General features: G+C 41.3%; 1 protein-coding gene across 1 annotated transcript; it reads right to left on the reverse strand.

The window, feature by feature from the left end:
• Positions 1–178: 178 nt before the first annotated feature.
• Positions 179–10,604, reverse strand: idh1 (isocitrate dehydrogenase (NADP(+)) 1). The gene is made up of 9 exons (XM_076747369.1): positions 10,468–10,604; positions 9,340–9,469; positions 6,023–6,314; positions 4,662–4,764; positions 3,711–3,888; positions 3,416–3,567; positions 3,103–3,243; positions 2,769–2,931; positions 179–1,260 (listed from the first exon to the last, which is right to left on the reverse strand). Exons 2-9 carry the CDS (start codon positions 9,459–9,461, stop codon positions 1,167–1,169), a joined length of 1,245 nt encoding a protein of 414 aa, XP_076603484.1. The 5' UTR covers positions 9,462–9,469; positions 10,468–10,604; the 3' UTR covers positions 179–1,166.
• Between the last annotated feature and the right edge of the window lie 606 nt (positions 10,605–11,210).

Genomic DNA, 11,210 nt, shown 5'->3' on the forward strand with positions numbered 1-11,210 from the left:
TTTTCACTACTTTCGGACAGGATAGACAAATGATCGACTGAGAACAGTTATCAGCAGATTAATGGATAGTTAGTTCCAGCCCTAAAAGACATCTGCACACCCTTCATGACAATCTAATTTTTATTTTCACCTGTTGAATTCAAAATGAAGGCATCAAATGAATGCAGAATAACACCCATAAATCTTCATAATCTTATTTATTATGAGTTCTCGTATTAGCACTGAACAGACTTAATGTTGATTAGGATGCAAGAGGTGGACAGTTTGATGAAGAATTTTTGGCATGATGTACAACACTGACATACTGGATGTTAATACACACACGTGCACACACACGAAACAAGGACAAATAAATACACCTCTTGAACAACCATGACGAGTAAAGTTAGTACAAAATCTAAAAGCAGTGTATTGTAGTCTTGGTTACATTTGTTTACAAATTGCGTCAGAAGAGTCAGAACCTTGACTTGAATGCTATACGTGAGGAAAAAAAGTCCACATGGTGTGTATTTCATGCTGCTTAACAATAAAATTTCATGGTACGCATGGCTACTTCACTACCTTGCTGAGAGGTTTCATGGGTGAAATGCAGGCTGAGAGTGCAGGTGCTGTGGTTTGTAAGTGGCACTATGGTACTAAAACATTAAATGCTGCCTGAGGTATTGTTAAAACATTACAAGACACAGGAGATGACCAGAATCAACCAAATCAAATGACTTTGACACAAAACGAATAAGGCAGTGAGGGGCTAGAGGCTCCCTCTGATTCTGTTCCCTGTCTAGCACCGATCACCAGCAAGTACTGACAACACACACCATACTCACTTCAGGGAACCTAGTGCAATAAGGGTAAACAAGGTCATGGAGCCATTACGTCATTCACCCAGTGTCAGTCCTGGAGCCAAATATGGCTGTCTATTAGAGATACTTTAACAGGGACGATGGCCACACTGATCAGAAGCCTCCATTCCTTCCTTCTAGACAAGACACCTGCTTGATCAGACCACCAGCTGGGGAATGACTGGTTTAGGCCAAAGATCTCCTGGAGTCCTGGGCACCCTCCTCCCTGCTCCAGTGTTAATTCCAGTAGCTGTATAGATGTCCCTGTGTGCATGAGCATGTGCTGTGTGTGTATCTGTGTTTAACTGTAGAGGCTGGGAGGTGAGATCACAGTTTGGGCTGGCTGGCTAGCTTAATCTTCAGGTTCTCTGCCAGCTTGTCCAGGAACTCAAAGGTGTTCAAGTAGTCAGCACGTGTCACCCTGCAAACAGGAAAAGAGGAGAGAGAGATGAGTAAAACTACTTGGTGAGTGTGACTGTTGGGTTTCCACTACAGTATCTACGATCACTGCCATTGAAGCCTTGATGAAAAGTGGAAAATATAATCACATTGGAGAATGCTGAGAGCACTTAGTTGAGACACAGAAAAACATAAGATGGTTATTGCCAAGTTGTCACAACCTGAACACCTGCTGCAGCCTTTTACTGATCGAGAATTTAAGACCTCATTTACACCTAATAATAAAATGCAATCTGTATCCAGATGCTCTGGATGAAGAAAAACACATTTTAATGCGAGGTGTAAATGTTTCTTGATCAGAATGTGACCACATCTGGCAGTAGTCTGGCTTGCACTGTGTTCAGATCTTAAGTAGATGCAAAGGCAATCTGTATAATGTACTGGCATCCGTACACAACATAACACTGATACATTTGTTTTTCCCCAACATAAACTATGGGTTGTTCAGACAGTGGGCAAGCGAGAGGGTTGAAAGAGAAAAGCTTCTAATTAGGCATTTGCAGTGGACAACATCACTGGCTGGAGTGGATGCTGTCATTAGAAGGTTGGTTTGGGAGCCTCAGCAGCTGATCCAGTGCAGTTAGGATGTGCTGGGATGCTCTACGGCTGAAGTGATTCCACATGTAAAAGTCTGTCCATTTTCAGCAACATGTAGCTACTACAGGGTCAATGAATCGTTTATTGTCACGTATTTGATGCAGCGTTTCTAGTATTTTTCATTTTTGCAAAGAAAGGAATAACTTAATATATCTGCTGAATTTACAAGGGCGACCAATATTTAAGGATTTGTCACAGAAACATTTCATAAAGTTTATACAGTTTGCCCTAACTGAACAATTGTAACTCAACAACATCTCCACAAAACTCTGCAATTCCTTAAGGAATTCTGGGGCTGATGTGCCACCATGTCAAATTACTCGCGCACAGGTTTTGCTCTGGAGGACAGAGATCTGATCTCAATGAGATAACTAGAATGCATTAGAAAGACCAGGTGTCATCACAAAGCCAAAAGCAGTCATCAATCAATTATTTATTATCCAGGTGCAGATCCCATTTTAATAGTAGGTGGAAATGAGTTTCAACTGTGACACAACCACAGTAAATCTTATCTTGGGATAGTTAACTAATGTTAACCAATCAGTAGCTATCTTGTTAGCACATCAGTGTCATGTGAGCCAACTGATTACGGGTTCAGTATTTTTCCTTAATTTCTTTATTACTTTATTACTTTAACCTATCAGTAAATCAATGGCATTCTCTTCTTTTCATCCACACTGTTTACCACAAAGCGAATAAAAGAACAGAAACACCAATACAGGTGTTTAAATGTGTGTTCACATTTAAATGCTCAGTACTGCCTGATATCGTAGGACATGTGCAGCTAGACTTCAGATAGTGGTATGACCATAGCACCACCGTAGCACCTGACGCAGAAACCTATATTGAGTGTAAGTTAATGAAGAGACTAACTTTGGCAGGCCTTTGATGCAGATAGCTAAATCCTTGGTCATGAAACCAGCCTCGATGGTCTCGATGCAAACGGCCTCCAGTGCATCAGAGAACCTTTGCAGCTCTGCGTTGCTGTCCAGCTTTGCCCGGTGGAGCAGGCCTCGTGTCCATGCAAAGATAGAGGCTGTAGCACACAAAAACCCAGTGTAAGGACACAATTTAGTCTTTTTATTCATACACAGCATATGACACACAATGCAAGTAATATAACTAAAGGTTTTATTAATAGCACCTTTGTTGGGGGGGTTATGTTTGGGTAGTTGCTAAACACTAAAGTCTATGTATCATTTCTTACCTATGGGATTGGTGGAGGTCTCTTTTCCCTGCTGATATTGTCTGTAGTGGCGAGTCACTGTGCCGTGGGCAGCCTCAGACTCCACTGTGCGACCATCAGGACAGATCAGCACACTGGTCATCATACCAAGGGAGCCATAGCCTGAACGAGGGTCACACAAAACCACATAAATAAAACTGAGGTGGCAAAATCAGCAATCTAAATCAGCAAATATCTTTTCTAATACAATGCAGTTTCTGGGGTCAGATTACTTGGATTGTCTCTACATAGTTCTTCCCATAATGTTTGATGGAAAAGTGTCGTCTCTACCAACCTTGTGCCACAGAGTCAGACTGTACATCTCCATCGTAGTTCTTGCAGGCCCAAATGAAGCCTCCCTCAGATTTCATGGCCTGGGCCACCATGTCATCTATCAGGCGGTGCTCATACCAGATGCCTTTGGCATCAAACTGAGCGTGGTAATCCCTGGACACACACAAAGGTGGACAACACCTCTGAGTTGCTACATCTGGTGTAACAGTGTATGCACTTGTGGTTGTGAAAGAGAGGACACACTATGCATGTGAGAGCTACTTTGCAGGTGTTTGCATGGATGTTTAAGTCCTTACTTCTCGTAGATCTCCTGGAAGATGTCTTTGAAGCGACCGTCATACTTCTTCAGGATGGTGTTCTTGGTGCTGAGGTACAGAGGCCAGCCTTTGGCCAGAGCCATCTGGAAGGAGCTGTGGGCAAAGTCCCTGATAGACTTATCTGTATTGTACATCCCCATGGCAACACCACCTGTGCCTGGACAGACACACGGGCACAAACATATACATTCAGTACAGTACATTCACACATGCAGTGTAATACCATCACATATAGATGTACATGTACTGCATGCACACCTTTATCTGTGTGGTTGTGTTCATTATCTTAATATGAGGTGTAGTATGACCAAATAACCAATATAATAATCGATCCTTCACACACTGAGAAATGGCTTGGAAAGAAATCCTTTTTGCTGGTCATCATGACTCAACCTTGTCTAATCTATTTCAGTTAGCTCTGTTTGCTTTTGAGTGCTAAAACCACGACAGGTGAATAGTTACATAGAACAGATTCAACAGGATTCAGAACAAATAGATAAGGCATATCTTATATTTTCCCATTTATATGTGAACACAGTGGAAAGTGCGCTTGTAAAAGCATTTCTCCAGCTGAGTTCTATTGACTGACACAAATGACACATCCACATTATGATATTCGCCATCTTTGATCTGATAGTTTTCATTTAAGACTGATGTGTGTATCTCTGCACACCTGAGACGTGTATCTCTGTCAAGAAAAGTCAAAATTGTTGGGTATCTTGCCTGGCCCACTTGTCGGGAGGTGTTAAAAACTGGTCTGCCGCGGAGGAAGGACGACCAGGATGGGTTAAAGGCGGAAGATAAATTTCACCAGTGCATGGCGTGTGTGTGGGCATGATGCATGTATCTGTGTGACGAATAAAGGGGATTGTCCCTCTGATTATTCTTCTTCTTCTTAAAACATGATCATCCACCTGGCTGTGTTCTTACCCTCAAACTCATAGATGACATATTTAACTGGCTCTCCACTTGTGGGTGTGTAGGTCATCTCAACTTTCCCAGGTCCAGGCACCACAAAGTCTGTAGCTTTGTACTGTGGTGAGTACAGTGAGAAAGACAGAAGGTTAATACTTAAGCAATACATCACGACAGGCCGTGATATGCGCTCATTATATCACAGTTAACAGCCAATCAGATTGCCGGATTTCACCTTTCCGTTTTATAATAGAAAGCAACGAGGCTGTTTGACCCCACTAAACTATGCCACCCGTTAGAGTCATCTTTAGAAAGGTCTGAACCCAGTCTCATAAAGATCAAAGTTCAAATGACAATGACCAAGACAGTCATTAACACCTCGGCAGGACCAGGCTGTCATCACCCATGGTGTTAGGTGATACAGCATGTTGGCAGAGTCCATAATCTGACATCCATGGAATGTTTTGTAACAAGAAGCCATTTGACACTTCACCTGGATTACTCTCCTCTAAGGGGAGGATTGTTGACTTTGGCACAGATGTCACAAGCGAACTGTGACTTAGTTCTGTGACGTTACTGCAGTTTGTTCAGACTGTAGAGGTAGTACATTATGGTCCAAAGGACAGCGGAAGAAATATAATTATTGACTGAGTCTCTCCAGATAACCCTACAATGACATATGATCACTGTAACTAACTGAGCCCATACACGAGTTGGCATGAAGTGAGCAGTCAGCATGTCACAGAGGTTTGGAAATTATGTTTCAGCAACAGTGGGATTTTTGTCAGATCATAAGGGAGCTGGTGTAAAGCCACATTTCCATCCAAATGACCCAGAACTTTTAGCCCAAGGAACTGCTTTTCAAGGAACTAAAATGTTCCTTCACTTGTTGTCTGTTCCCACCATAAAGACGCATGAAGATCAGGCACGCAAGTTTACTGATGTCTGAACTTATGAAAGAGCGTCAGCTGCTTTCACCTCATTTCTGAGTGCAGTTATATGTTGTACAATAACAATGAATGTCTGTGCATCATTTGTATGCTTTCCTTTTTAACTTCGTGTTGATGTGTAAGAAAGATGAATAAAAAACAAATAGATTTGCAGCTGAAGATTTTTAAAAATGGTTCCTGAAATAATATGTTTCTCTGTACACAGATGAAGATTCTCACAGTTACAGTTGCTCCTTTTAGCTGTAGTCCTGCAGTTTAATGCATATATTACACAGCATAAAAAAGCTAATGAACTCTCATGGAGTCTTAACAGTTTACCTCCACCTGACCATGCACAAAACGTTGAAAACAGTGAATGTAAACACTCTTCAGACATTATCAACAGAGCAAATTGGCCAACACACTCCTGATGAAGCAACAGGGTACCTGATCTCCATGGGCGTGCCTGCCAATGATGATGGGCTTGATCCAGCCAGGCACCAGGCGGGGGATGTTTTTGCAGATGATGGCCTCCCTGAACACTGTGCCTCCTAGGATGTTACGGATGGTGCCGTTGGGCGAACGCCACATCTGCTTAAGCTTGAACTCCTCCACACGTTTCTCATCTGGCGTGATGGTGGCACACTTGATGCCCACGTTGTACCGACGGACTGCCTCCGCCGCCTCAACCGTCACCCGATCATCTGTTGCATCTCGGTTCTCCATACCGAGGTCATAGCTTTGCAGGAAGAGACACAGAAGATAGAGTTGAAAATGATTAGTGCAGGAGAAAAAGCTAATACATGCATCCATAATGTCCTGGAAATGTGTTGAAAACCACACCAATACTTTTTTCAATACTTAGTTTGAAGAACATAAACATGTCTTAATCATTTTCTACAGTTAAACGAAATAAACCAACTACAGGATGTATCCCTGTTAATAAATAACTTTAAAAGTTAAAAGGTTACAAATGTTTCCTGATTTAAATCTGGAATATATGATCAAATAAACAAGCCTAAGAATCTAACAAATATTGAATGGCAGCTCCCATTTTTGATAGAAAATGCCACAGACATATTTCAGACAGTACTAAAAAAGATTTATCTACATAATTCTTTATATTTGTGTGCTCGTAAATAAGAGAGCAAGCAAAGATGTAAGGATTAGAAATGGGCCAAACAGACACGGAGACCATTTATAATCTCAACAGCAGAGGCATGTGATGCCATGAACAAAAGCACTTAGTTTCAAGAAGAGCCGTGATAATTCATGCTTCAGTATGCACCATTACACAGAGGCCCTGGCACAGTCTACCAAAGGACTAAAAGTGAACGTATGCCACTGTTTCAGTTTAGTTGGTTTAGTTGTGGAGGTATATAGAGCCTATATTGAATATTCTTTTCCTTCCTTTAGTGAGAACTAATGTGAGTGGAAAAATAAGAGTGATAGATCATTTCTGTGACGTCTGTACTAGTCTGCAAATGATTTAAATGGCTGTGATGTGAAACAGTGACTGTGTCAAAGGACATGAACAACATAAAGAAGGAGTGGACAAGAGTGAGAGCTTGCTTCCAGCTTGAGGAATGACAAAAACGGCTGCCAGGCCTTTATTTGCTCTTGATTAATTCTATTTCTTGCAAAACCTGACACATTTCTCACACCAAGAAAAGCCATTAACCTCCTCCCCCACTTCCTTCACAGCACTACATGCACGCTCACTCTTCTCTTGATGCCTGTTACTCTCCTCAGCGAGGCGATCTGCAAACCCATCCAGCAGCACAAAAACAAAGGAAACAGGGAATCAATTGTGCAATGACAACTGGCCATCTGCCAAGTCAGTATCACTGAAAAGGTTGCTGCACTTGTTACACTTGTGCTCGAGGGACCCCACAGAATAACAGCTTCGTTTTGAGAGGAGGAATACTTCATCTGAAAACGAGACAAAGCTCAACGTGCTTCTCATTCCCTTCAATAAGCAGCCTGTGTACTTTCTTGTGCACCCATTGGCCTTGTCTGAATGCAGCCATGACCTTTTACCCACTTTCTTCCTCCCCTGCCCCCAATAGCCAATACCAAGCAACAACAATGAAACACTCAACAACTGATACATACCACAGAAGAAAGAGAGACAGAGGAAGCTCTGAACAAACTGTTTCAGGTTTAACAAGAATGTCCTGATTTGTTCTTTTGTGTATGTTTGTAATGTTTTGTATTTATTCAACCTGAACCACTTCTTCAACCAGCTGACCCATTCTTCTCAGCCAGAAAACCTGAACAAGTTTTAATCTCTGGAATGTTTACCCATGTCTGTAATTAATATCATATTTCCCTACTCGAGTGTTTCTAGTTTGAAATGAGATTTATTTATTCAGCAAAATGTACTGAAGATGTCTTAGTGTCAGTGTGTTTGTTTTCCCCTGACCTTACTGAGAAACTGCCATTCCAACAGGATAGTTATTACACCATACTGAATCTGAAAAAGGAAGCTAAAGTTCAAAATGTTGACTGTCTGTTCCCATTTCACAGTATGCACATGATTCATTACGAAGAATGACAACATTAGTGACTTGAACTTCACATAAAGGTCATGCAAATAACATACAATTCTGAACAAAGTCCATGCAAAAGATAAGACGAGTCAGGTGAGAAATGGATGCTCCTGCTGCTTGTGCTGACTGGAAATGGTCAATATTGACTCAAAAATTACCATGCTGCCCAGGCTTAGCTATCATTAAAAAAGGCCCTCGGCGATTTTGGGGAGGTCTTTGTAAAAATGTTTAGAGAGACCAGCCAATCAGCATCAGGCCCTAAAAGGCCTATTTAAAACATCCCTGGACAAAACTACATGTGCTCCAATTACAGGGGATTGTTAGAAATGGTAAGTGGACTTCTATATATGGTGCTTTTCTAGTCTACTAACCACTCAAAGTGCTTTACAACACACACACACACACACACACACACACACACACACACACACACACACACAGCAATTTGGGACTCAGTATCTTGCCTGAGGACACTTCAACATCAGGAGAAATTGTGACATTACTTGAACATTAGATAAGGTTTAATGGTTGATTAATAATAATTGTGCAATATGTCTTGAAGAAGTTGTATAATACTTTTAAAGAAATATCTTTTTACTTTCCTCATGATAACATATCTCCAATTATAATAGTAAGTTGTATAAATAAGTTTATTATATGCACTACACACACACACACACACACACACACACACACATACATACTTATTATAATCACACTGCTACAATTTTTGAAGAACTTTTCTGATGTGTGTGAGATCATAACACACTACCTGCCACTTTGTAGGTGAGATTAGAACACTCTGAGGAAACACAGGCAAATGACTGAGGGTGTACTCCACCCACATTTACAACAAACCCATGCACACTTTCATTAGGCACTAATCAGATACTTTTATTGGTTGCTTTGTCAATCACAGTCTCTACTGGGAAGGAAGGCAGGATAAACAAGCCAAACTAGAAATAGCAGCACTGCAGGAGCTGTCATTTGAAAGTAGTTGTCCAGCTTCAGTGTATTCAAAATAGTCATTTGATGTGTGTCTGGGGAGTATAATCTGCAGAAGTGATTTCCTAAAGCCAAGACCAGACATTTCAAAACCCAGCTGTACTGGTGACAGAGGTCCCAAACTTTCAAATGGAACATGAAAGGAACAAAATGAGAGAGCTGAACCACAGTGTTCTTCATGCCCTATGACCACTGAGGTGTCCTCACCTGTGCAGGTCGAGCTCCAAGTATGGGAAGATGAGTTTCTCCTTAATGAGCTCCCAAATGACTCGAGTCATTTCATCTCCCTTCATCTCCACCACAGAGCCTGCCTTGATCTTCTGAGACATCTTAGAGCCTGGTAATATACACCGGGGACAGACACACAGAAGAGGGTGATGAAGAAGAGTCAAAAGGAAAGATGAGATAGATCAAGAGCGCATATCACAGATTGTGGCAGTGGTAGCAGTATTTTATCAAGCTAATGCAGGTTAAGAGTTGCCACTATATTATTTTCTTAATTTACTCTTGGTCTGAGAAAATAAAACTTCTGGCTTCAAGAGCTGGTGATGCAGATTACCACTGTGTCAATCAACCGTGTTAAACAAATTATTGGAGCTTACAAGTCACATTGATCTAACAGACTCTTCACACGGTCTCCTTAATGAATGGATTCATTGAAAGCATAAACTAGGAGTAGCCTGTCCAATGACTCAGCATTCATATGCTCAACCTGATGAGCTCCAGAATCACCTGAGGTCAAAGTCTGTCACAGTGAACTAAATGACAAAAGCCCGGATTGGTTTTCATGATAGTTGTGACTGTTTCAAAGATAGAACTTCTTCACAACTTGCAGATTTGTGTCAACTTTTTGCAGAATTAGAGGACGTCCGCAAAAGTTACATAAGCAAAGCGTCTGATCATCGCATGATGGGGAGGAGACTGTTGTTGAGGCAGCCAAAGGCAGTCTGTCAGCAGGCCGGCCGACGTGCAAACCGTTAACACAGCGAACAATGTACGTTACAGCTTTAATAAATAGACATATGCCATTAAATATAAAGCAGCACAGGAAGGAATTAGCTAAGACTACAGGCCGACCGTGAACATGGCTTCTTTCAATAAAGGGCCCTAAACGTAACATTATGTTGAACCACAGTCACTCCAACACAAAAAAGAAATCTTTCGAGCTTTATGTAAGTTAGGTTCAACGGCTTCTAGCCGAACTGAGGCTAACCGACAATGAGATGTGATACGAGATAGGAGTCGAAGACATTAACACTGCACTTCCCAGTAACGTTACCTCGCCACGACTTCGTTCTGCAGTAAGCGAATTCATTATATTTTCCAAGCGCTTACCTTAAGTCCACGACACAGTCAACGACGAGGTGAGGAGGCGAAATGATGTGCAGTCCAATGCAGTACTGACGTGACACTTTAACTGGACTGGAAGAGGTTTCGGCTGACAGAGGAGCAGCAGGTACACGGCCTCTACCTCCCGAACCGACCAACAAGATTTTGGCGAATCAGAGAAGAGAGGAAAGCCTAACTACCAATCACGTAAGCCCACACTACTAGATGGGCGTGGTTTCGCTGGGCGGGGATCTGCAAACATGGCTCACTGATTGGTCCGAGATATGGCACACTCTTCCGCCTAACAGAACGAGATTATCTCAAGAAACAGCTCAATGAATGTAAGTGATTCTTTAAAAAAAATAAATAAATAAAAAAATTGGACCCGCTACTTCACAACTGTAAGACATTAATACTGTACCTAGTTTCAGTGTATTGTTTATTTGTTTCGTTATTCTTGAATAAGAATAATAGTATAATAGTGTAATAAAATATGTTTCATGAGATATTTTACCCCAAAATGGTTATTTACACAACTTAAGGTACATCAGTATTTACTGCACTGACCACTAAACATTATAAGTTTATTTGCTTATTTTCTATTTTAGAATGTGCTTCATTACCTGGAAATGAGAAGTGATAAAGTCATGACTGGTAATGATAACCAGTTATGTATTACCACAGGCTACTTTTGGCAAATGTTTTATCTGTATTCACTGATTCTACAGTAGCTAGTCTGCAATATTACT

This window comes from Chaetodon auriga, chromosome 13, assembly GCF_051107435.1.
Source record: "Chaetodon auriga isolate fChaAug3 chromosome 13, fChaAug3.hap1, whole genome shotgun sequence".
Classification (NCBI taxonomy): domain Eukaryota; kingdom Metazoa; phylum Chordata; class Actinopteri; order Chaetodontiformes; family Chaetodontidae; genus Chaetodon; species Chaetodon auriga.